Genomic DNA, 27,637 nt, shown 5'->3' on the forward strand with positions numbered 1-27,637 from the left:
TCCCTGGGGGCATATCAAGCAATTGACAACAACAGTGGTCATTTCCTCCCATCCATCTGATCAGGGTGCCGAAGACGGCCATTCCTGGATTCTCGAATATTCCCTAAATGTCCACAAACCAAACGTTTCCTATACTGTGAAACATTACCTTTTTTAAAAAGATATCAAAATTATTTTCACCTTGAAAAAAGTTATAATAGCTTGTGGAAAGCTGATTCTCAAAGATGAATGTAAGAATATATAAACTGTCCTATATCTTTGGAGAAAAAAAAAGTGGCAATACCTATAAATATTGCAAATTTTCAAACTGTCAGTCCTGGTAATTCCACTTTTAGGAATCTATCTTATGAAATGCTTTTTAAGATGCAAAAGGATTCTAGGACAGCATTATTTATAACAGTGAAAAAATAAAAACAAAAGAGAAAATCCAAGTAAAGTACAGTACACCAATCCTATGGAATACCACACAGCTGTTAAACACACATACCTAATGACCTGAGAAAATGTCAGTGTCAAATTTGCACTGTAGGTCAACACCTATTACGTGATTCTATGCTTGCAAAAAACAAAAACAAGCCATGAGCAACAACCAAAACCCTACATGTACCTTATTTATGTATTTGAGTATGTACACAGAGAAGTCTGCAAGGCTTCAGAATGAACTATTTACACTGTACTTCTGGAGGGTGAGGACGATAAGGAAGAGAACAGGACATTCCATTTACTTTATACACTTCAGTATGGAATTCTATGAGATAATCAGTTTTTAATTTTTAAAATCAAGGGAAAAAGTGATCTTTTAAATGACTCTTACCTTCACTCAGTTGCTCCAGTGATCCTCTAGAAAGAAGACTTGAGAAAGTGTCTACAACTGTGTATTTTTTCCTGTATCTACATTGAATAAACAGAAAGAGAGATAGAAAATGGAAAAAAAAAAATCAGGCTGAGCTCATTTTCATTTAACATTCACTTCAGTCACTATCACACCAGAGAGTCAGAAAGCAGAAACCCTAAACCCTGCAGTCTGTAGGACATAGACCATCTTTTTCCAGCACTCTCCACTCAGCACTGGCTAGCCACGCATGCCAGTGAAAACTAACCTACAAAGTACCTTCCCTTATCCCTGTAACTAAAATCAGTATTAGTGGCAAAATTCTCCACAGGTTAAAGTGCAATATTTGGAAGCTCTCTTCATTTGGGGAGCTTACAACACAATTACATCAGGATGTAATTTCACCCATGTTAACCTTCTGATCATGAACCTTCTGCCCCAGTCCCAGGGGGCACATCAAGCAACGGATAGCAAGCGGGGCCATTTCCTCCCATCCACCTGATCAGGGTGCCCCAGCCGGCCATTCCTGGATTCCTGAATATTCCTAAATGTCCACAAACCAAGTATCTTCTATACTGTGAAACATTTATCATTTTTTTTAGTATCAAAATTACTTTCACCTTGAAAAAAATTTTTGATAGGGTCTTCCTGTACACACAGAGTAAAGCTTAAAATAAAACTAAAAATCTATCTCATTTTCACCAAACGAAAGTGTTCAAAAAGAGGTTCTTCTTAAACATATATAAAACACCCCCTCATTAATTTGCATCTCTCACTTAAAACAAGAATGCTCCTTGCTTGTCTTGGTTTGGCATGCAGTAATACCTAATGTCATCCATCTTGAGAGATGCTTGCTTCTAATCCCACTGAAATTCTACCCTCTCCACCCCAGGGCTCTGTAGCTCAGACCCCAGGCTACCAAAAAGAAAAGTGGAATAATATAGATGCCAAACAGGAATCCTTCAGCTCCGAGGCTGAAGTCCTTTTCTGTAACTGTGGCCAATTTCAAACACAGAGCTCTTGGTCAGGCAAATGATATTATTTTTGTCACACAGGCATAAAGGTCTGCAGTCATATCTCAAGCAGTTGATGACTCATCATACTTTTGGCAGGTTTGTAAAGCGTCCTTCATGGCAGAAATGCCGTTTTGGATGTCCTGTTGCTCGAAGGTCAGGACAGCCTGCAACACCACAATGGTACTGTAGCCCAAGGCATGGTACATACTCTCCTTAGCCCTGGGGAGAACACAGGGAATTCAGACATTTTAATTCAATGGAAAAACACCACAAGTTTTAGCTGATACTGATCATAAGAAATTCTAGTAAATACATGTCCTGACTTGCACAGTAACTGTTATTCCTTCACCATAATCACCGAAATTATATGGGCAGTGAAAACCTCTAAAAAACTCAAGCACCAAGGACTTTCCAATGTAACCTACTCAGGCAGAACAAAATATTCCAGGTTGAAGTGGACAATATGCATTTCCCTATTTCAACACAAGAGGGCAGCCTGCAGGCAGATTCCAAACAAACCGTTTTCTGTTGGAAAAGGGGCAGCATATTACCTTTGGCTCTGAAATGAGGGCTAAAATAAAGGCTGCTGGAAAATGTATTTTTTTGACAGAGAGATTCCGATACATTTTATCAAAAATAAAAGCTAATTTAAAATCATCCCTCTCCTGTCCAGCCAAAGGCCAAGAGGAAACAAGATTTTGGAATAAGTTAGACTGGTCACAAGGCCCCTGACCAAAGTAGATGTCAGACCTTGTATCTAACTCCAGCCCCATTATCTGAGATTCCTGATCAAGTTCTTGATACTTCAAATCATCAAGTTACAGTGAGAACTACTTCTGGATACTTAAGGATGTTAATTAGCCCTAAGGGACGGCAGACAGCCAGATTCTCTGGCTGCGAAAACATCATCATTTATTTTCTAAAACTTCTTAAGCTGTATTCATTATTTATAAGGTTTAAAATAGCAATGCATGGTTTTGTTTTTAATTTCAATATTAATGCATAATAGCCTGCTGCCACACAAAACAAATGAAAGCCACGCAAAACAAATGAAAGCCACATTATTCTTTGCCCCCATGGAAATAGTCTAAACATCCTTTGGTAATTTGCAGCTTGTCCTGAATACTGAGGGCCTTATCTGTTCAAAAGAACCACAAGGAATCAGGGCAGCCCAAAGTTAATCATTAATTGTGGTTTCAAACCTCACATTTTTAACTGAAAGCTCGTTCAAGAAGCAAAAAAATGATTCAAGTGAGGAAAAAGTTTTTGGGTGTTTTGGTTTTTTTGAGATGGAGTTTCACTCTTGTTGCCCAGGCTGGAGTGCAATGGCGCAATCTCGGCTCACCGCAACCTCCTCCTCCTGGATTCAAGTGATTCTTTTTTTTTTTTTTTTTTTTTTGAGATGGAGTTTCGTTCATGTTACCCAGGCTGGAGTGCAATGGCGCGATCTCAGCTTACCGCAACCTCCGCCTCCTGGGTTCAAGCAATTCTCCTGCCTCAATCCTCCCGAGTTGAGTAGCTGGGACTACAGGCATGCGCCACCATGCCCAGCTAATTTGTTTTGTTTCTTTTCCTGGATGTGAGCTAAAAGTATCCTTATCTGCTTTTCAAAAAAATTAAAAAATCTTGGTAATATCCCCATTTACTATGATGTGATTTTTTATTATTTATTTTAATATTTTATTTTTTGACATGGAGTCTCGCTTTGTCAGCCAGCCTGGACTGCAGTGGCTCGATCTCGGGCTCACTGCAACCTCCACCTCCTAGGTGCAAGCAGTTCTCCTGCCTCAACCTCCTGAGTAGCTGGGATTACAGACACACGCTACCACACCCGGCTACCATGCCCGGCCTCTGATGTGATTATTACACATTTTATGCCTGTATCAAAATATCCATATACCCCATAAATATATATACCTACTATGTACCCACAAACATTTTAAAAAAACAAACAAAAACTTGGTAATTTATAATCCTTCCAGCTTCTTTTCCTTTCTTTTTTTTTTTTTTNAGAGACGGGGTTTCACCATGTTGACCAGGATGGTCTCGATCTCTTGACCTCGTGATCCACCCGCCTCGGCCTCCCAAAGTGCTGGGATTACAGGCTTGAGCCACCGCGCCCGGCCTCAAGTGATTCTTAGCCTCCCGAGTAGCTGGGATTACAGGCATGTGCCACCATGCCAGGCTAATTATGTATTTTTAGTAGAGATGGGATTTCTCCATGTTGGTCAGGATCTCAGACTCTCAACCTTAGGTGATCTGCCCACCTCGGCCTCCCAAAGTGCTGGGATTACAGGCATGAGCCATTTTAACAGCGAAACATGTACAAAAATCGGAGACTAACCTGACTGAATACAATACTAAATCATTTATTTTCATTCCATATTATGACCAGCTGGGTGTCAGTGGCAGAGAAAGACTTGTTTGAATAAAAATCAAAGAAGATAATGGGTACAAAAATACAGTTAAATAGAAGAAATAACTTCTAGTATTTAATAATAAAGAAATTAGTTAATAATTTATTGTATATTTCAAAATAGCTAGAAGAGAATAATTACAAATGTTCCTGACACTAAGAAAAGATAAATGTTTGAGGTGACAGATAAGCTGGTTACCCTGATTGATCATTGCACATTGTATACAAGTATCGAATTATCACATGTACCCCCAAAATAGGTACAACTATGACTCATCAATAAAAACATTAAAAACCCAAAGAAGACAGGCAGGTAGACTGAGAAAAGAGACAGAAGGAGAGATGAGAGAGAGAAAGACAAGCAGACAGAGAAGACAAAGGGAGGTAGAGACAGAAGACAGAGAAATCTGAGGGACTGAGAAGGACAGAGGGAGAAAGGCAGGGAACAGGCAAGGTGGAGATTGTGAGACAGATGATGAAGACCACACCAGAAAATTTCCTCAGACTACAGGGCTTCGCCATCGGTTTCATCATTTGTTCTTAACCTGTGAAATGATAGCTGACCCATCTTGATTACAGCTATTCTAAATCTTAACAGAATTACCATAGCAGCTCCTCAGCAGGTCAATTCATATCTAAGATTCCAATGACCAGAGTCCAGCCACCCTGGTGACCACTCCAAGTAAGGAATGAGATTGCCCACTTTTGTGCCCAAGTAATCTTCTAGAAAATCAGTATATGAGGTCTAAGCTTTATTTAAGAAAGTGTTTGAGGGCATGTAAGATTATTCTTGTCAAGACAAAGGCCAAATAAAACAGGCAAGCACAGGTTTTGGTGCCACATTTGAAAACTTAACAGGTATTACTAACTAAGATAAAATTGCTTAAGTTATTTGTCGAACAAATAGAGAACCTCAATAATAGTCTTATCATCTTACATCTATTTTTAGCATTGAGATCAGCATATTCTGGTTCTTCCCCTCCCCATTTCAAAGGAAATTTTTTTCAATAATACTTAAAAGGAACAATCATAAAAATATTTCACTGAAGAAAGCGAAATTGAAGCCTTATAAAACTACATAAGACAACACTATCTGAACAAGGAGATTAAAATATGTGAAACAATCAGAAATTTTCTACTAATTATATTTGAAAACTCAGATTTCTAAACTGAATATTAAAAGTAAAGTAAGGAGGTCTCAACTAAATTAGCTAATAAATATTCAAATGGAAACAGATAAATTAATTTACAAGCATGACATCAAACCATCATCAGAAACATCTGAAAAATATTTTATCCAAAAGACACAAAGTAAATTACCAGGGGCGAAGCAATTCTAAGGCATCTGTAAATTTGTTACTTAGAAATAAGTTCAATGCCACAGCACATTCTTCGAGGCCACTCTTGAGATCCACCTTGGATGATGATGAGCTAAAGATCAAGAACAAAACACAGAGAATTTCTATAGCTTTTACCATCAGCATGTTGACCCTAGTGGGGGTGTGTGTATAAATTCTGAGACAGGACAGGCTGGAATTCTAACTTTGCTACTTACTGTCTATAAGATCCCTGAGTCTAAATTTTCTTATCTGTAAAACGGGAAGCCCAACACCTACTTCGTGAGGCTGCTGTGAGGATGAGGTAAACTGACAAACGCTGCTCGTAACAGGCGGTACATAGATGATAGTTCCCTTCCCCATTACTTCAAAGACCATAAGTGTAGGAATTCCATACTTTAGTACATGGAGGAGGGGGAGATTATTTTGTTTTAGTTCGGTTATACACAGGAAAAAAAACGTACTTCATTGAAAAACCATGCGCTATCAAGACTCTAGAGGAAACCTCCACAGGGGATTAGATTCTGATTCTCCAGGAGCTTCCAACTCTGTCAATTGTAGATAACTAACAGCAGTGCAAAACAATTGTTGTCTACGGACATGTTAATTTTATTCTGGCCACTAGAGGTGCAACTAACTTCCCTCCCCGACTCAGGAATAAGCTCGTTTTCCTGAATTTGCACATTAATTTCAACAGTACTTCCCGGAAATTTGTTACAATTTCTCCTTTGAACCTGTTATAACATCTGCCAAATGTCCTCTTCTATAATTAATAATCGGTGATTAAATAAAATACTTACCATGTTCATTTTTGCATCTATATGTCATGATTTTATCCTTTTTTGAAAATTATCTATTAATCACTTATGATTGACAGAAATTTTGTTCCTTAAAGCCATCTCTAAAATGTTTTGTTTAATGACTTTTAATGACTTCAGAAAGTAAATGAGCAATAGAATGATTTGGCAAACAAAAATGCTGATAAGAAATAAACAGCAGGCATGGTTGGCTGATGCCTGTAACCCCAACACTTTAGGAGACTGAGACAGGAATGCTTGAGGCCGGAGTTCAGGACCAGCCTAAGAAACAGAGTGAGCACTCATCTCTATAAAAAAGTTTTTAAAAATAGCCAGCTACAGGCATTGCGGTGGGAGGATCACTTGAGTTCAGGAGTCTGTGGCTGTAGTGAGCCATGACCATGCCACAGTACTCCAGTCTGAGCAACAGAGTGAGAGCTTGTCTCAAAAAAAATAACATGGGGTTGGGCATAGTGGCTCACACCTATAATCCCAGCCCTTTGGGAGGCCAAGGCAGGTGGATCACTTGAGATTAGAAGTTCGAGACCAGTCTGACCAATATGGTGAAACCCCATCTCCACTAAAAATACAAAATTAGCCAGGCGTAGTGCTGCGTGCCTGTAATCCCAGCTACTCAGGAGGCTGGGGCGGAAGAATCGCTTAAACCCAGGAGCCAGAGGTTGCAATGAGCTGAGATTGCACCACTGAACTCCAGCCTGGGCAACAAGAGCAAAACTCCATCTCAAAAATAAATAAATAAAATGGGCCAGGCGTAGTGGCTCAGGCCTGTAATCCCAGCATTTGGGAGGTCAAGGCAGGTGGATCATTTGAGATCAGCAGTTTGAGACCAGCCTCGCCAACATGGTAAAACCCCGTCTCTACTCAAATACAAAAAATAGCTGGGTGTGGTGGTGCACGCCTATAATCCCAGCTACTCAGGAGGCTGAGGCAGGAGACTTGCTTGCACCTGGAAAGCAGAGGTGGCACTGAGCCAAGACCATGCTGCTGCATTCCAGCCTGGGCTACAGAGCAAGATGCCGTCTCTAAAAATAAATAAAATATAAATAAATAAATATACTTGATAAGTATTTAAAGTTGAGTTTCCAACCCACCAACCTCTTCAAATTCATTCTTTAAAACATGAAAGCAGGCCGGGCGCGGTGGCTCAAGCCTGTAATCCCAGCACTTTGGGAGGCCGAGGCGGGTGGATCACGAGGTCAAGAGATCGAGACCATCCTGGTCAACACGGTGAAACCCCGTCTCTACTAAAAATACAAAAAATTAGCTGGGCATGGTGGCGCGTGCCTGTAATCCCAGCTACTCAGGAGGCTGAGGCAGGAGAATTGCCTGAACCCAGGAGGCAGAGGTTGCGGTGAGCCGAGATCGCGCCATTGCACTCCAGCCTGGGTAACAAGAGCGAAACTCCGTCCCAAAAAAAAAAAAAAAAAAAAAAAAAAAAAAAAACATGAAAGCAAAGTGCCCCTTCAGCGACTCCTCTAGCGGGAAAGGGTTCTGAAGGCAATGCCAGAACCCCGCTCTCCTTCAGGTCTTCTCATGGCTCCTTCTTCTTATCCAGATCTCAGCTAATGCGGAGCAGCCTGGCTGACCCCACCTCATCCTATCTCACTGTTTTTTCTCCATACCATTATTACCATCCAAAAGTATCTCGTGCATGTAGCATTTGTAGACATGCTTGTCTGTCTTCCCTCTCTAGGACATAAATGCAAGGAGGTTGTTTTAGTCATTCCTGTGCAGCAGTGCCTTCGACAATACCTAGAACGTTACGTGCTCAAAAATACTGTTGAGTGGTAAATGAGTGGATGGGTGGGTACAACTGCTCTGGGTAGAAACAGAGAGACTTCGTCATGCCTAGAGTTTGAGGCACCTCCTCTAGGGTGGAGTAGAACTGAGGTAAGCTCTTGATGGAGGGCTAAGAATTGTTTTGCCCTTAAATTTCCAGTGAATGAAGAGATCCAATAAGAATGCTAGGAGTTCACTAGCCTCTCACAGCAGGATTTTTCACAAGAAAGTTACCTGATACCTCCTAATTCACCAGATTTTATCACCAAATTTTGTCAGTGTTACCTCCTGAACATCTCTTGAATTTATCCTGTCTCATCTCTACCACCCAGTCCAGGTTAGTCACCTTGTGTTGCCTGGGGTCTACAGACCCGTTTCTTCCCCCATCGCCCACCTCTACTCCCGCTCACCAAATCTTCACCTAGAATCCATTCAACCAATATTTATGCTAAATATGTGCCAGGTGCTCTCCTAGGTGCTGGCAATACAGCAATGAACAAGACACACAGGATCCCAGGCTCTTTAGGAGCTTTCATTCTACTGGGGAAGGGAGGGCAGAATTGCACAAGCAGACCAAGAACTGACTAGGGTCTTCTCTGATTGGGATAAGTGGTCTGGGACAGAACCTAGTTTTTCGGGGAGGCAGGGATGGGGAGAACATTAATGAAGATGGTCAGGAAAAGCTCTCCAAAATGGTGACATCCAATTGCTGTACAATGTAGCCAGCCATGGGAATATCTAGACTGAGGGCAGAGGGGGGATTCTAAATTTGGAATGTGATGAGCAAGGCAGAGAATGGGAGAAAATGAGGACAGAAAACAGGCAAAAGTCAGAAACCACAGAGGCAGAGAGGATGAATTTTATTCTTTGAACAAAAGGCAATACATCAGCTCTGAAATTCTCACTCTTTTTTTTTTTTTTTTTTTTTTTTGCGGCGTCTCGCTCTGTCACCCAGGCTGCAGTGCAATGCCGCAGTTTCGGCTCACTGCCACCTCTGTCTCCTGGGCTCAAGCGATTCTCCTGCCTCAGCTTCCTGAGTAGCTGGGATTACAGGCTTAAGCCACCACGCCCAGCTAATTTTTATATATTTAGTAGAGACAAGGTTTCGCCACGTTGACCAGGCTGGTCTCAAACTCCTGAACTCAAGCAATCTGCCTGCCTTGGCCTCCCAAAGTGCTAGGATTATAGGCGTCAGCCACTGCACCCGGCCTGTCACTCTTTTTCTAAACATCCCTTCCCTTCAAATGTTAGGTTTTCCCAGTTTACCTCCTGCCAATTATCTCTAAGGTTACAGCTCATCCTTCATTACCAGGAAACAGGCTATGAACAGATGCCAGTCCTCTTGCCAAACATCCACCTCTGCCTCTCAGCTGGCCACACTGTCACCGGGAGGATACACTATACACACACCCACTTACATACACAAAAGTGGGAGCTCAGCACCTCCGAACACAGTAAACTCAACTCTTCAGAGTGGTTTACCATGATATTCACCTGGAATTAACACTCCTCTCCTGAACACGAGGGCTACTATGTGTTCTGTAAGGAATGACCAGGAGCACAACTTTCACCAGGGCCAAGACTTCTGTCAGGTATCTCCAGGACGCAGGTGTTCCTCTTCATTTCCACTGTCATCACATTAATTGAGACTCATCACTTCAGATCTGAATTCTGAAATACTCTCCAAGAATGCCTTCATATTGCTGCTCTGATTCCACAGTTCTCCAACTCCAGCACACATCAGACACACTGGGATTCCACTCTCAGGCTGCTCTCTGCCTAAAACAGATGGCTCATCATTCTACCTCCTTAGAGTAAAAACCTAAAATAGCTACCTACACCTATCACATGAAGTGGAAATCAGCTCACCATACCTGTCCAACCAGGCTGGAATGATGAGCAAGGCTATTTTAAAGCAGTCCAGTATTTGCAAGAGGCTCATCAGCATAGCAACCCCCTCACGTATAGCATGATGTAATTAATGAAAACAGTTCTGGACTGGAAATCAGAAGTCAGCCAAGTCATTCTCTAGCCTTGTGACCTTCACCATGCCCCTTAACTTCCCTGAGTCCCTAGCCTCACCTTCAAAGTGCTCTCATTTCACAACGTTTGCAAGAGAAGCCAAGGAATGGTTACTATGAGTGTGTTTTGTGAACTTTCGAGCCCTATTCAAGTTAACAACCATGTCTAATTCTCCAAAAACCGTGGTGCTCAGCCCACATAGTCACCTTCCTGACCTGCTGGGGACATGCCCGGGTACCTTTCATAATATATATCTTCAGTGAAGTGACAGCTCCTCATGTCTCTAATTTAAAAGATTAACTTAAGGCAGGATGAGTTTTTTGTCTATTTTAAAATATATATATACAAAATGAATACATAACTTATAAAAATTTGGAACTATACTAGTATCATTATCACCTACATTCCAATTCTTCCTTTATTAATTACTTAATAAGCTTGGTTACAAAAAAACTACATAATAAATGAGCATGTGGGCTCTGGAATCAGAACCTTTTATTCATTTCCTGACTCCCTTTTACCTCAAGAGAAGTCAAAGGTTTCCCACAATATACTGATTCCCCTGAAACTGTGATCCTAGAGAACTAGGCTGCATCCTCCCAAGGCCATTTTCTATTACTTATCTGGAGGTTTGTCTCTTTCCTCTAGAAATCACAATTTTTACTCACTTATGTTGGGCAGGGAGATAGCTGGTGACTTTTTTCTCCTCTTTCCAAATTATCTGAACTCTGCTCACATTACTTTTATAATGAAAAACTGATTCACAAAAATTTTAAAACATAAAAGTAACATTTTAAATAAGAACAAAGGAAAAAGTCTTTTCTCCACCACTTCCCAGTTCCGTAATATTGAACAACTCACTTCAGCTCTGTCTCAGTTTCCTCATCTGTAAGATAGGGATCATTAAGCCTGCAGTTACTACTATACAAGATAGTTGCAAAGATGGAGGAAGCTTCTGGAATTAAAAATATAAGCATTTATATATACTGAGGCATTACTACAAGTCTCCAGGAGTATCAAACTGCCCCGCCTCCTCTGCTAAGAACCACATACAATGCACATACGTGGTGACCTGGCAAAGTTTATCTGCACTTGCTCATAATCTGATGACCTCCTACTATTAACATATCTGATTAATGAGATCTATTGATTTAAAGGTAAAGAAGGGATTCTGTTATTTGTGTAACAATAAATAAAAGTCTACAAAACCAATATATAATAATCATATCCCCTCACCCTTCTCCCCTGAAGCAAGTCACAAGACCCTCATCCAAGAGGTATCCTCTCTGTACCCTGAGGAAATGAACATTCTTATCTCCAAGGCCTCAGACTTCCCTGAATAGGGACTTCACTAGATGAACGCTCCTGGACTCTCCCCTCTCCCCTCCCCCCTCCCCTCATCATTCCTCCTCTGGGAAAGGAATGAATTATCTGATTGGTAAGTTGGAAAAACACACAGGGCATAAATGGCCCAGCCCCTTTCTTAACAGGAGAAGAGGGTGCATGAAAGTCTATTCTCTCTGCGATGCAGTGAGCTAGCAGGGCAGGCTGTACCATCCCCGCATCCCCCAACCACCACCCTCACAAGGGAGGCCTGCAATTTGTGGCTGAAATTCCATTCAGGGCTGTGTCAAAAAGTGGCCTGTTTTCCACACATCTAAGCTATAATACATCCTCCAATATAGTCTTTGTGAATAATGAAGCTGAGAATTTGATCTCCATAGGTCTGACTCTTGCATCAATATTTTAGCTTAGGCCAAAAAGGAACCATTTTTCCAAAACAAGAACTAAACCCTTAGAATCTGTATGCACAGAATGATGGGGGACAAGTTTACTCTTCGGAGACTTTTACTAATATGTGTGGAAGTATCCAGGGTTCTTTTGCAAGCAAATCCAAATCAAGTCCCCTGCATCTGTGGATTCCGGATCTCCCTGCCCTCAAGAGCTCCAGGGCAAGAAGCCTCAGGTCTATTGATTCAAGTGTGAGGAGTCCAGAAGCTCAGAAGCAACTGTGGCTAGACAGCCAGACAACAGAAACTCCTGTTGCTGTTTCTCATTCATTATCCAAGGGAGACAAGGGACGCTGTAAGCTCACAGTGTATAGCGGGCTGTGTTAGATGGCAAGATTTCCAGGCAAGTCATCAACCTCTCAAGTCTGTTTCCTCAGCTATGAAAGGGGTATGAGGATATGACAATATCCACCCCACGGGTATTATTAACATTGCCACTGTGAGCATCAGAAAAGATAAAAATGTAGATGTAAAAGGTAAAAATGCAACCACATTATGCACTAAAAAGAATGATGTAAACATTATGATCTTTGAAAGAATAAAAGTGCCTGGTTTCTCCTTGCGTGAATAATTGTGTTCATCCTGCAGACTCAAATGGAGAAGCAGAGTTCTTTTTTTTCTTCTCCTTTCATTTCCAAATAATTTCAGGCTTCCAAAAGGTTGCAAAAAGAGGACAGAGTTTGTATACCCAGTTCCCCCAGATAACCTCTTCCATAACATTTTTGAAGGTTGCTGAAAATTATTTTACAGCATGTTTTTTGGGTCTGTCTGATGTTTCCTCATAATCAGATTCAGGTTACACATTTGGGGCAAGAGTCTACAGCCGTATCACCCTGAACACACCCTGTGCTGTCCGAACTCAGAAGCTAAGCAGGGTCAAGCTGGGTGAGAGACATTTGGGGTAAGAAAACCACAGCAGTGATGCCGTGTACTCAGTGTGTGATATCAGGGCTATGAGCTGTGTGCACTGCTTGTTTCTGGTGATGACCGCATAGCTAGGGTGGTGTCTACTGTGAGGTTATTATTGTTCCCTTGGGAGTCACTAAGCATCTTCAGGGGAGGTTCTCAAGACTCTGCAGACACCCCGTTTCACAACACAGATCGGTCCCTAACTTCAGTGTCCACTGAGGGTTCTTGTCTATACCCATTACCATTGTGGTTTATCAAACAGCAATTTCCTGTTCCCATCATTTCTACATTACTCACAATGAGTAAGGGAAGAGCTCTCCCTCCCACCACTGACATGTTTCCCCAATTATTTACATCCTATGAACACATCGGTATTAATAGATTCTGTGGGCTATATAACTCATTACGGTCATTATTTCTTTCTCAAATTGACCTGGATTTGGCAACTGGAACCCCCTTTATGTTGCTCCCATGTTCTTTCGACAAGCCCTGTCATTTTTTCCACAATTCTTTACTTTCTAGCACAAGATCTTCTAGGTTCATCGTGTACTTTCCCTGCCCTGGCACTGGAATCAGCCAGAAGCCTTGGTTTCCTTTGTTAGAGAGTGGCTTCAGAACGGAGGCCTTGGGTGCCAGGTCTCTGTGTCTAGCCCCTAGGAGAGCAGAGTTCTGACCCAGAGCCACTGCTATGGTACCACAGTGCTCAGGTTATGTCTACTTAAGTAGATCTGTTCATTAACAGAAAGAGTTGGCTTTTGTTCATTTTTCTTTTTTTAAAAGCACTTAGTCTCCATAACCAAAACATGATATATAAATTCATTTAAATTATTGTACCTTAATGCCACTTCTTCCTGGCCCGATTTGTTACAATTATAATAGGCTGCTTTTCAATATCTCATTGTTATATAAGGTAATACTTTTACATTGCTTAATATGTCTCTAATAAAAATAACTTATTGTGAAATGGCTTCTTGGCAAACACTGGTTAACTACTCTGGTTAAGCAACTAAGCCAGCTCATTAGGCGAAGGCTCAATGAATTAGGAAGAAGCAAGAAAGAGTAACATAAGTAGAGTGAGAAGGTGGGATGTATTCCCAAAAGCCTGCCTCAGCATTCCTGAGCCCAGTCAGGGTTTTTGTTGTTGCAGCTGTTAAACTAAGAGGGATCATTCCCAGGGGGCGTGGTATAGACGTGGTAATGGCATGGAAAATACACTTGGTACCCTTCTAACACAAAGGAGGTAAAAGCCAGACTTAACTCTATGTAATAACAGCTGGGCAATCTGTCCTGCATTCTTTTAAAAAAAAAAAATTGTGGTAAAATACACATTACATAAAATTATCACCACAACCATTTTCAAGCATACAGTTCAGTAGTGTTAAGTATAGTCACGCTGTGTGAACCACACAGGTGTGGCTCATCACTTCAATCTGTAGAACTTTTTCATCTGGCAAAACTGAAACTCTGTACTCATGAAACAACTCCCTCTATCCTGCATTCCTTACTAACCAATCCAAGGGAGAGTCACCCTCTTCTCTCACAAGCCCGTGGCCAACATTTTGCCATAACCTTCATGACTGAGCCATTTGGACACCTCATCCCACTGAACGGTCTCTGGAACTCAGTCTCCTGAGCAGCGTGAACTCCCTGCGTAATTCTGGGATTTCCCAATGCCAACCTTCACTCAGTAACTAAAGCCACCAATGCTCTGTACCCACATGGGGCTGACATAGCTAGGCTTGGTAAGTGAAGTATAAAGAAGTCTATCAAATGTTTTCTCCCTATTCCTTTCATTCTGAGGCCCTAGACCCCTGCTCTGTTTGGATGACTTTCTCAAGTAAATAAAAAAGACACATTTTATCTTAGAGATGGTAAATTGAGCAACCTTGTGTTCAACCCATTTCTCATAGAAAAATACATATTTGATGAGCCAACAATATGTCTCCCACCTCTAATGAAGAGATGTGGTAAGAGGAGAAAGTAAAGTGATGGCAAAGCTCTGGCCAGGGTGGGGAGTCTTTCCTCATTTTTCCAAAGTGACCTTAACACAGTTGTTTCAAAAACTAGTTTGTAAACAGACATGAAGTGATGAACACAAAACTGTCAAATGTCTTAAGGTTTATCACTGGTGCGCTTTAAGGACACTGGCAGGAAACTTTAACTCCAAGAATTTCAGAGTGATGAGGCATTTTAACAGATCATGTACTTCTCTGGATATGAGGATCCTTTCGTGGGAAGATTCTCTCTTGGCTCTTTCAAGGTTGGAGGGAGAATCAAAAGAAACTGTGGTTTTCAAAACACTTTGTAAGACTAAACAAGTGAAAGGGACTATAAGCAAGGAGGCAAATGCGTTAATGAAAGGTGCACTAGCCTGGAGAAGAGAAGGCGGAGCATCAAGCTGCAATTCCAGCACGGCCTGGCTGTGGCAGCGGCTATGTCACTTGACATCCAGCGTGTCTCACTTGTTAAATGGTGACCTAAACTCCCTCCTTGGCTGCCTCACAACCTTGTGTTAAGAAGCAAATAGCTATGTGTTAAAAAGTCCCAGGAGGAGTAACATATGAGATATGGCACTATCCCGTTCTGTTCAGACTAACTGCATCAGAGCCACACTTCTTGTCCACATCCAAGCTTCCTTCACTTTGCAACTGTTCTTTTAGGCTGCTCCACGTTACATTTCTAAGGGCTTGCTTTGACACATGCATTAGAAGACTTATTAATTAAAAGGCAGAGTGAGAATGTCTATTATTTAGTTTTTGAAAAGAAAAAGACTATGAAAACTGCAAATGTGAATACGGGTTGAGCACCCTAATCTGAAAATCCAAAACTGAAATGCTCCAAAATCTGAAACTTTTTGAGCACCCACATCACACACAAACACACACACACACACACACACACACACACACACACACAAAACCTGCTCACTGGAGTAGTTCGGATTTTTGGATTAGGAATGCCCACCCTGTGCTATCATGAAAACACTTCAATTATTTCTTATATTTCACCTCCATTTCCTCCTTTATATATCTTTAACCTCTTCCACTCTTTGACTCCTTCCCAATTCAGAAATATACACAAATCTCATTCATTTCTATTTAAAGTAAAACTAGCGCCGGGCGCGGTGGCTCAAGCCTGTAATCCCAGCACTTTGGGAGGCCGAGGCGGGTGGATCACGAGGTCAAGAGATCGAGACCATCCTGGTCAACATGGTGAAACCCTGTCTCTACTAAAAATACAAAACATTAGCTGGGCATGGTGGCGTGTGCCTGTAATCCCAGCTACTCAGGAGGCTGAGGCAGGAGAATTGCCTGAACCCAGGAGACGGAGGTTGCGGTGAGCCGTGATCGCGCCATTGCACTCCAGCCTGGGTAACATGAGTGAAACTCCGTCTCAAAAAAAAAAAAATAAATAAAAAATAAAAAAAAAATAAATAAAGTAAAACTAGCAAGAAAGATAACTCCCTCAATCTTGCTTTCTCTCCTAACACACCCTTCTCCCACTCCTTCCCTTCATGGGCAAGAGCTTCAAAAAAGAACTGATGCTCACTCTCCTGACTTCCCCACCTCCCATTCACCTTTAGCCACGCAGCTGACTCCTTCCCCAACTTCCCTGAAACCTTATGAGCTAAAGGTCTCTAAAGGCCTCACTATGAAATGCAAAGGATACTTTTCCACCTGTATCCTTGAAGACCTCTTTGCCACACCTGGCTCTGCTGACTGCATTCCAGAACTCGCCCCTCCCCCAGTTCCCTTGCCTGTCCTGTGGCCACCAACTCATAGAGTCTTCCTCTTTCACACATCTACGTAGCTCTTGCTTGAACTGTCATTGCCTCAGCCATCCTTCAATGTTCTGTGTTCCCGAAGGTTCCTTCCCGCATCCTCTTCTTTTGTTATGGCTCGCCGGGAAACAGGTGTGGTTCATCACTTCAACAACTACGTGCACGCGAAAGACTTCCAGTCTACAGATGCAGCTCGTTGCTGTCTGTGCGTGTCATACCCTTATTTATTATTGCTTTCAGTAATTTTCATTTATTTTATTATAGCTTTCAAACTCAACATTATTAATGTTGATACAGTAGTTACTTAGGAAACTATTGGATGAGTTAGAGGCTAACTATGAAGGAAGAGCACTTCTTTTTGAAGAAAACACAAAATTCCATGAGTAGGGACATACGCAGTAAAAAAGGATAGGAAAACAAATGGCTTCAGATTCTTAGAAGTTATTTTTTTTCTTTCTTTTTTTTAAAGACGGGGTTTCACCATGTTGGTCAGGCTGGTCTTGAACTCCCAACCTCAGGTGATCCACCTGCCTTGGCCTCCAAAGTGCTTGGATTACAGGTGTGAGCCACCATGCCCGGCCTACAAGTTATTTTCAACTTTATCTCCATTCTGTAACTTCTCCTGTATGTTGTGAGGGTAGACTTGTAAGACAAAATATTAAGCCCACGAGTATAAAGAACACATGCATAGCTGAAATTTCAAATGCAAAATCTGAACTGCTAACGATCTGCTGTATAATTTTAAAAGTTTAATAAACCTGTAAGGATGGATGAAAAGTGCTTTCTCATGTACTAAAACAGCTTTAACAGAGCTGCCTTAATAACTCATAAAAAACAACTTTCATGTTCAAAGAGAGAATCTGTTAATTCTAAAATGGTCTGGAAAGGAACAAGAATTAACCAAGTATGATATCACAGAAAAATAACTAATGGAAAATGTCATGCTATATTAAATTGCAAAAAGTAGATTACTAAACAGTATACTTAAAATGTATTTTTAGGCCAAGATTATGAGAAAAATGTAAGAAAGAGAAATAATCATAATATAATATTTGATGAAAAATTCTATTATGGCTACAACTGTGTCAAGAAGCACATGCCTAGGAAAAGACTGGAAGGAAAGACACCAAAATTATGCGTTCAAGTGGTCATCGTTACGGTGGATGGTTCTCCTGTCCTCCAATGTTTGGCAGTGTGATTTATTATTTTATAATAAAAATAACTGCTAAAAATCTTTAAAGATAAAAATGACTTGAAAGGGAGTTGTGCCCCAAAGGCTGAATTTGTTTTGCTCTCATGTAACAGTGCCTCCTGTTCGCTGAGTGTCTTAGCAGCCACCTTGTCTCCTCCGATTTATAAAATGGGCACTCTACTTGCCTAGGACTCTCCTGACCTCACCGGTTTGTCAAATGCAAAGCACTATGCAGATATCAGTATTATGTTCCTTCAAGGGTTGGACTGTTCTCCCCTCTTTCCCCAGGAATGCCCACAACCCTTCCTGACCTGCTCACAGTAGATGCTCCGCGCTGTCTGGGTGCCTGCTTATCACATGACGCAAAGTGAAGGCTGCTTGTCGCCATATCTGAGTGAGAAGATCTGTTAATTAAAAAAGCAGAGTGAGGTTTTTTATTTCTTTGTCCTGTGAGAAAAGTCTACACCGGTGCAATTACACAATACAAGCCTTCCAATTATTTTTATACATCTTACCTCCATTTCTTATCAATTTAAAAAATTAAGCAACAAAATTCTACTGTTATGTGTCAAACATTCCTGAAATATAGCCCTAATAACCTTTTTTTCATTCTAGTACACAAAAAATAAGTTAACTGAAATTACTCCACAGCTCTCCACCCAAAGATAGGATTGTATCTTGTATATATCCTTCCAGGTTTTTTCCCAAGTGAATCTATATATACTTTAATGAAACTTTATTAAAGATATTTATTATAATGGGTTATGATATACAGTATAATTAATTATATACAGGAATTATCCTGAATCTTTTCTTCTCAATAAATCCAGAGCTGCTTTATCATAGCATCTGCAGCATTCTACTGACTGGAAATACCATAATTTGTTACCTGCTCCTCATTTTCAGGCATGTAGGTTGCTCCCAAAGTTTTGGCATTACAAACTACTATAATAAGCAACCCCTTTACTCACTTGCCTAATTATTTCCTAAAAATACATACCTGAAGGCAAGGGTACGTATTTTGCAAGGACTTTATTTTTTATAAACTGTCTTATTTCCCATTAAATATATACCACAGAAAGCTGAAGTAACATAGAGAAGGTGAAAACCAATCTGCCTTGCAGAATCTTAGGCCAGTTTATTGAGCCAAAGATATCTCAACAGACACACCATAAGGGCAGGTCCACTCAGAGAAGCAAACTTCAAGAAAGAGTTTAAGAGTAAGTCCTGCCCTGTATTATAAAAGAATTGCCAATCTCCTTCCACTTCCACTCACCTTAAGAGTACACATCTCACAAAGAAGAGCTTGAGTCATCAACAAAAGAGGTAGAAAAAGGTTCTTGACTATCCTATTGGAGAAGTTTTGTTCTTGTTTTTGTTTTTAATTTCTAAGATACACAATGGGCACAGTGGCTCACGCCTGTAATCTCAGCAGTTTGGGAGGCCGAGGTGGGTGGATCACCTGAGGTCAGGAGTTCAAAACCAGCCTGGCCAACATGGTGAAACGCCATCTCTACCAAAAATACAAAAATTAGCCAGGTGTGGTGGCTCATGCCTGTAATCCCAGATACTCAAGAGGCTGAGGCAGGAGAATCACTTGAATCCAGAAGGCAGAGATTGCAGTGAGCCAGGATCGTGCCACTGTACTCCAGCCTGGGCAACAAGAGCGAAACTCCGTCTCAAAAAAAACAAAAACAAAAAAAAGCAAAGATATAAAATGCCCTCAATTAAGTGGAGTTTGTTTTTATCCCATTGGAAGTTCATACTTCCCAATGCACTGTAATATTTTACACTAGACATTCATTTTTATCTTGCACATACCAAGTTCCCTAAATTTTACATTCGTGTCAGGCAAAACTAAAGTTGTTCTTACAAGGGTGGTTAGGTGTGGGTGGTAGGAGGGAAGAAAACTCCACAGGCAAGGGGAAATGTCATTTGAAGGCAGGTTATTTCCATCACAAAAAAACTTTTTATTTGGAGAATACAGGTACCACTTCCATAAATAAGACTCTGGGCAGTGACCATCAGCTCTGTTCACAAGCAGGGAAAGAGGAGTGACTGAAAAGGCTATCTACCCATTTGGACCATTCGTGCCCATCTGTTCACTTATAGACTCATTTTCAAGGACTAGAAACACACAGTCTCTGAAATGTACTGTTAAAATAGCCCCCTTTTCACATTCGCCTTTAGCTTTAATAAAAGTCTCCCCAATATTGAAATTTTTACTCAGTCATAACTATCACTTTTTCCTTTAACAGTTCTGATTTTGAGAGCATACTTAGAAAAACCTTCCCTCTACAAAGATTATATAACACAGTTTTACCTGTGTTTTACTTTTTAATATGTAATTTGTTTATTCATTTATAGTTTCAATAGATGGTACAAGATAGTGCTGTGTAATTTTTTCCCTAATCTTTTGCTATGTCACATCTTTTCCCCCACTGATTTGACATGTCAGATATACAACGCATTAGATATAACATAGATTTGTTGTGCCAGGTAAACATATGTTTCAAAGCGCTAAAATAATTGGGGCTGGGCGAAGTGGCTCACGCCTGTAATACCAGCACTTTGAGAGGCCAAGGCAGGAGGATCACTTGAGGCCAGGAGATTGAGAACAGCCTGGCCAACATGCTGAAACCCCATCTCTACTAAAAATACAAAAACTAGCCAGGCATGGTGGCGCCGCCTGTAATCCCAGTTACTGGAGAGGCTAAGACAGGAGAATTGCTTCAACCCGGGAGGCAGAGGTTGCAGTGAGCCAAGATCCCCCCATTGCATTCCAGCCTGAGTGACAAGAGTGAAACTCCATCTCATAGTAATCATGAATTGGGAGGCCATTCAGCAAAGATGGTTCCTATATAAGCAAATGGAAACTCCACTCAATGTAAACAGTGGAAATGAAACTTAGCCAATCAGAAACCACCAACTCACCTCTAACTAGGAACTTCCCACTTGTTCCAGTCAGATATTTTCTTTGTCTTGCTTCTTCAAATACTTCATAAGTTTCCCCCTCCCACTCCTTAGGTAGAACACTGAACTGCTCATATTTTAATAATATTCGATTCAGGAATTAACGCTCAAACTAGTTAAAATATTACTGTGAGTAAATTAATCTGTTAACAAAAGCTAAAATTACTGTATCTTTACCTGGTACAACATACTTGAATTTAACAGAATATAAGGATTATTAATAAAATAATATGATATTTTATTCATCTTTTCTGAGGTATAAAAGTTTAGATTTAGGCCGGGCGCGGTGGCTCAAGCCTGTAATCCCAGCACTTTGGGAGGCCGAGGCGGGTGGATCACGAGGTCAAGAGATCGAGACCATCTTGGTCAACATGGTGAAACCCCGTCTCTATTAAAACTACAAAAAATTAGCTGGGCATGGTGGCGCATGCCTGTAGTCCCAGCTACTCAGGAGGCTGAGACAGGAGAATTGCTTGAACCCAGGAGGCGGAGGTTGCGGTGAGCCGAGATCGCGCCATTGCACTCCAGCCTGGGTAACAAGAGCGAAACTCCGTCTCAAAAAAAAAAAAAAAAAGTTTAGATTTAGATTCTTCTAGTCCTTTATGTTTGTATACACATGTACATGAAGTCACAGAAATTCTACAGTATGTCTAGATTTATGTTAATATCACAATAAGCACATCATGCTACAAACTGATTTTTTTATTCAACAGGATTTTTTTAGATATAGACCTAACTCATTTATTGAAAGTACTATCTAGTGTTTAAGAACCCATTTTCTCATTTTTTTAGTAAGAAGTGCTTCAAATTTATAAAGTAGAGAAAATAATATTGCAAACACACAAGTATAATCTAGAATCCACTTTGTGTATGGTCTGAGCTAAATTTAATTCTTTCCTGCAAGGATAGGCAAGGAATAACTCATCTACCTGTCATAATAGCTTGAAAACAAGGCAAAATGAAGACCTTGGAGCATTTCTGACAGGCCCACCCAAGGAACATTTCATTCTCTAGGAAGTATATACCTTTGTTTGGCTTCGTATTTACTAGTAAAGCCTATACTCTGTAAAATTAGGTTAACTTATAGATTTTTTAGCATAATTTCTCTGTGGTAAGATTATGGGTTTATTACCTTGCTGAAGGGTCACCAGTTTTGTGCATAACAGACTTTTTCCTCAGTTCTCCAAATGCTCTTACCAGTTTTACCATCCTGCTGATTTCCTCACTGGCATGTGTTGATTCCATAATTCTGACAGTTTGACATACTGGATTATCCTGCAATCTCTTACACATAGCAGTTTTCCATATGTGCACGGGTCTGTTTCTGGGCACATATTTGCCTCTCTCTGCACTAGTCACACCATTTTTATTATCATGCCTTTCTGAGACCTGTAAGCCAATTGAGGCAAGTTCTCTATTAAATACTCTTTCTGTGGGATTGCTATTATTACACCTTCATTCCTGTTTATGAATTTCAGTTAGTCATTATAACATTACAAGCAAGTCCTGATGGAGTTTTGACTGGGAATTCACTACATTATTAGGGAAATCTACAGAGAATTGTTGTCTTTTTGTATGGTCACATCTTTACACATTTATTCAAGTCTTATTTCCTTCAATAAAGGTTTTTAAATATATGAACACTGCACTGATGTACATGTACCTTTGCAAAAGAGTCATGCTAAATCTTCATACTGTTCCAAGTTTAGAATTCGTACCATCAAAGAAAGCACAGTTATTAAAACTCTAACTGAATAAAAGGATGTGTTTCTTCTACTCCTGAGTATAGCCTAAATATTATACTCAGATGTTAGAAGAAATGTGTTTTTAGTAGTGAAAAATATTGTTATTTGGTTGATGGAGGCTATGAAAAATAACACACCGAACTTCAATTACAGCTAGTACTTTGGAATATGTGCCCTTATTTTGCCCTGTTTTTACTGCTCTAACTTTTGCTTTTTTGTTGGTTTTGGTTTTTTGTTTTTTTTTGAGACGGAGTCTCACTCTGTCACCAGGCTGGAGTGCAGTGGCTCAATCTCGGTTCACTGCAACCTCTGCCTCCTGGGTTCATGCGATTCTCCTGCCTCAGGCTCCTGAGTAGCTGGGACTGCAGGTGCATGCCACCACACCCAGCTAATTTTTGTATTTTTATTAGAGACAGGGTTTCACCATGTTGGCCAGGATGGTCTCGATCTTTTGACCTCGTGATCCACCCGCCTCGGCCTCCCAAACTGCTGGGATTACAGGCATGAGCCACGGCACCTGGCCAACTTTTAAGTTTTTAAACAACTTTATCGAGACATAATTCACAAACCATAAAATTCATCCAATTAATGTTTACAATAAATGGTTTTTAGTATATTCACAGAGATGTGCAACTATTGCCACATCTAATTTTATAATATTTTGTCACCCAAATCTATCCATCTATTAGCAGTCACTCCTCATTTCCCACTACCTCCTCTGGTCCCAAACAATGACTAATCTACTTTCTGTGTCTATGGATTTGCCTATTCTGGACATTTCATATCAATGGAATCATAAAATACATAGTCTTTATGCTTAGTTTTTTCAGTTAGCATGTTTTCAAAATTCATTAACGTGGTAGCATATAACAGTACTTCATTCCTTTTTATAGCCTAATATTATTCCATTGTATAGATATACCACATTTTGTTAACCATTTGTTGATAATATACGGGTTATTTGCATTTTGTGGCCATTGCAAATAATGCTGTTATGAACATCCATGTACAAGTTTTCGGTTGGGCATGACGGCTCACACCTGTAATCCCAGCAGTTTGGGAGGCCGAGGCAGTTGGATCACCTGAGGTGAGGAGTTCAAGGCCAGCCTGGTCAACATGGCAAAACTCCATCTCTACTAAAAATACAAAAATTAGCCAGGCATGGTGGCGCACACCTGTAGTCCCAGCTACTTGGGAGGCCAAGGCAAGAGAATTGCTTGAACATAGAAGGCAGAGGTTGCAGCGAGCCAAGATTGTGCCACTACACTCCAGCTTGGGCAACAGAATGAGACCCCACCCCCCCCCACCCCACACAAGAAAAAAAAAAAATTCTTGTGTGGACATTTATTTTCACTTCTCTTAATTATATACCTAGCATTGCTATGGAGTGCCAAATATATGGTATGTGGAACTGCTATTGGTAACTCTATGTTTGACACTGTGAAGAACTACTAGACTGTTTTCCAAGGTGGCTGTGTGATTTTTCTCATTTTTTTTTTCATTTTTATTTTTTATAGAAATGGTGTCTTGCCATCTTGCCCAGGTTGGTCTTGAACTCCTAGGCTCAAGCAATCCTCCCACCCCAGCCTCCCAGAGTACTTGAATTACCAGCATGAACCACCATGCCCGGCCAGTTATGTGATTTTATATTCTCACCAATAATGTATGAGAGTTCCAATTTCTCAATAGCATGGCTAATACTTGTTCTTGTCCATTTTAGTGGGTATGGTGGTATCTCACTGTAGTTTTTGGTGTGCATTTGCTTAATAACTAATAATGCTGAGAATCTTTTTAGGTACTTAATGGCAATTGTATATCTTCTTTGGAGTAATATCTATTCAGATTCCTTTCCCATTTTTAATTGAATTACTTATCTTTTTATTGTTCATTTGAATACTGATCTAATTTTTAATCACTAAGTAGAACTATTTTCAAGTGAAAAGTTTACAGCTATCTTTGTTTACACTTTTTCTCTCAATCAAATCTTAGACAGCAGAGCCAATTTAAATTTAACTTCCTCAATAAATCCAACACGATATGCTATGTTCCTGCACAATGAGATAAAAGCTAGTCTATATTTAAAAATAAAATAAAACAAAATTTCAAAAATGAATAAAAATATAATGTCCTTCAAGCTTTTCCATCAACGTTAAAATCTCTCCCTAGGGGAGAAAAGGAATGAGTGTAGATAGGCCAGCTGATGTGCCCTGGAAGTCACCATGTTTATAATCCAGAGTCGAAATGGTACCCACCGAGCCAGTGCCTACCTCTCAACTCCTGCAGAGACCTCTCACCAGGAGCTCCCCCTAGCCACCCCCACCAGGGCTGGTGCTTGAGCTCATCACTGGGATATTCATGGGCAGGCTAGGGAATCCAGTTCTGCCCAGCTGTGCCTCCCCTCCCCAACCTGAACAGGAACCTCAAGGCACCAGGCACTCCTCTGTCCAGCTCATCACCTGAAACAACATATGACAAGTCACAGTAAATAAAAATCAAGTACATACCCATCTGCTTGTGTAGCAACTGGCTCTGACCCATAGTGCCACCTACTGGCCTAAAGGTCAAACTGCACAGCCCATTATAAAACCTGGAGACAGAAGTACACAGGGCTATAGAAGTGAAGCCAAAAGACCCTACCCAACATACTTACTCTATAGTTACACCACTAGAAAAGGTGGAAACAGAAAGGGGGGAGAAAACCCCATCTAAATGAAAATAATTTTTTAAAAAGTGGTAGCCTCTCTAGATGAGAAGGAACCAACATAAAAATTTTTTTTTTTTTTTTTACGACGGGGTTTTTTTACTACCATGTTGGTCAGGCTGGTCTTGAACTCCCGACCTCAGGTGATCCACCCGCCTTGGCCTCCAAAGTGCTTGGATTACAGGCGTGAGCCACTACGCCCAGCCTAAAAATTCTGACACCATGAAAAATCTAAATGTTGTGACACCACCAGAGGATCACACTAGCTCTCTAGCAACAGACCTTAACCAAATGAAAACTCAGACATGGCAGATAAATAATTCAGAGTATGGATTGCAAGTAAGCTCAATGAGATCCAAGAGAAGGCTGAATCCATGAAAGCAATCCAAGAAATAAAGAAAGAGAATAATATCCTTTAAAAAAAACAAAAATGGGGGAGGGAAGCCCACCACTTCTGGAAATGAAAAATTCACTTAGGAAATTTCAAAACACAGTTGAAAGTTTTAACAATAGACTGGACTAGGCAGAAGAAAGAATTTCCGAGCTTAAAGACCTCCAATCCATATTGCTAACTGATAATTTTTTAAAAAATAGCTTGAAAAACAATCTTTCAAATTAACTTAGACAAAACTAAAGAAAAAAGAATTTTTAAAAATGAACAAAGCATTTCAGATGTACAGGACTGTGTAAAGCAGCCAAACCTATGACCTATAGGTATTCCTGAGAGGGAAGAAGAAAAAGTAAGCAACCTGGAAAATATATTTAAGGGAATAATTCAGGAAACTCCTCTAATCTTTCTAGAGATATGAACATCTAGATAAAAGACATTCAGAGAACACCTGCAAGATACTTTGCAAGATGAACTTCACCAAGGCTATCCAAAGTCAACACTAAATAAAAAAATTTTAGAGGCAACTAGAGAGAAGGGTCAAATCACCTATAAAGGAAAACCCATCAGACTAACAGCAAACTTCTCAGCAGAAACCGTACAAACCAGAAGAGATTGGGACCTATGTTTAGCCTCCTTAAAGAAAAAAAAAAAATGCCAGCCAAGAATTTCACATCCTGCCAAACTAAGCTTCATCAATGAAGGAGAAATTTTTTAAAAAACATTTTCTAGACAAGCAAATACTAAGGGCATCTATCACCACTGGACCTATCCTACAAGAAATGCTGAAGGGAATTCTAAACATGGAAATGAAAGGACAATACTCACCATCATAAAAGAACATGTAAGTGCAAAGCTCACAGACCTTATAAAACAATTACACAGTTGAAACTCTGAAAACAAGTAGCTAACAACACAATGCAGGAATAAAACCTCACTAATTAATCAATACTAACCTTAAATGTAAATGACCTAAATGCCCCACTTAAAAGATATAGAGTAGCAAACTAGATTTAAAAAAAAAATACAAGACCCAACCATCTACTGCCTACAAGTGACTCACTTACTAGCTAAAGACACCTTTAGACTCAAAAGTAAAAGGGAGAAAAAAGACATTATGAGAATGGAAAACAAAAGTGAGCAGAAGTCACCATTCTCATATCAAGTAAAAGAGACTTCAACAACAATTTAAAAAAAAAAAAGACAGAGACATTATATATAAAGGATTCAATACAACAAGAAAATTTAACTATTCTAAATATACATGCAACCAACACTGGAGCACCCAGATTTATTGAACAAATTCTACTAGACCTAAGAGAACAGATTGATATCAATACAATAATAGTGAGGGACTTCAACACCTCCACTGACCAATCACTAGACAGATCATCGAGGCAGAAAATCAGCAAAGAAATTTGAGACTTAAACTGGACCACAGACCAAATGGACCTAATAGACATTTATAGAACATTCTACCAAACAACCACAGAGTACCCATTCTTCTCATTTGTGTATGGAACATTCTCAAAAATCAACCATATATGCTTAGTCATAAAGCAAGTCTCAATAAAATCAAATAAATCAAAATCATATCAAGTATCTTCTCAGACCAGAGTGGGATAAAATTAGAAATTAATTCCAAGAAGAACTCTCAAAACTATGCAAGTACATGAAACCTAAACAACTTGCTCCTGAACAACTCTTGGGTAAACAATGAAATTAAGGCAGAAATAAAAAAAAATTCTTTGAAATGAATCTAAACAAAGACACAACATACTAAAGCCTCTGGAACACAACAAAAGTAGTGCTAAGAGCAAAGTTTATAACATTAAATGCCTACATCAAAAAGATAGAAAGACCTCAAATTAACAACCTAATATCACAAATCAGGAAACTAGAAAAACAAGAACAAACCAATCCAAAGCTAGCAGAAGA

General features: G+C 40.1%; 1 protein-coding gene across 1 annotated transcript in view; it reads right to left on the minus strand.

Moving 5' to 3' along the window:
• TTC39B (tetratricopeptide repeat domain 39B) overlaps nucleotides 1-27,637 on the minus strand; it is a 142,782-nt gene that overhangs the window by 40,178 nt on the left and 74,967 nt on the right. Inside the window, 4 exon segments of the mRNA XM_017513677.2 lie at nucleotides 815-891; nucleotides 1,936-2,067; nucleotides 5,585-5,695; nucleotides 18,204-18,296. Of these exon segments, the coding sequence (XP_017369166.1) occupies nucleotides 815-891; nucleotides 1,936-2,067; nucleotides 5,585-5,695; nucleotides 18,204-18,296 (413 nt within the window).

This window comes from Cebus imitator, unplaced genomic scaffold, assembly GCF_001604975.1.
Source record: "Cebus imitator isolate Cc_AM_T3 unplaced genomic scaffold, Cebus_imitator-1.0 Scaffold499, whole genome shotgun sequence".
NCBI lineage: Eukaryota > Metazoa > Chordata > Mammalia > Primates > Cebidae > Cebus > Cebus imitator.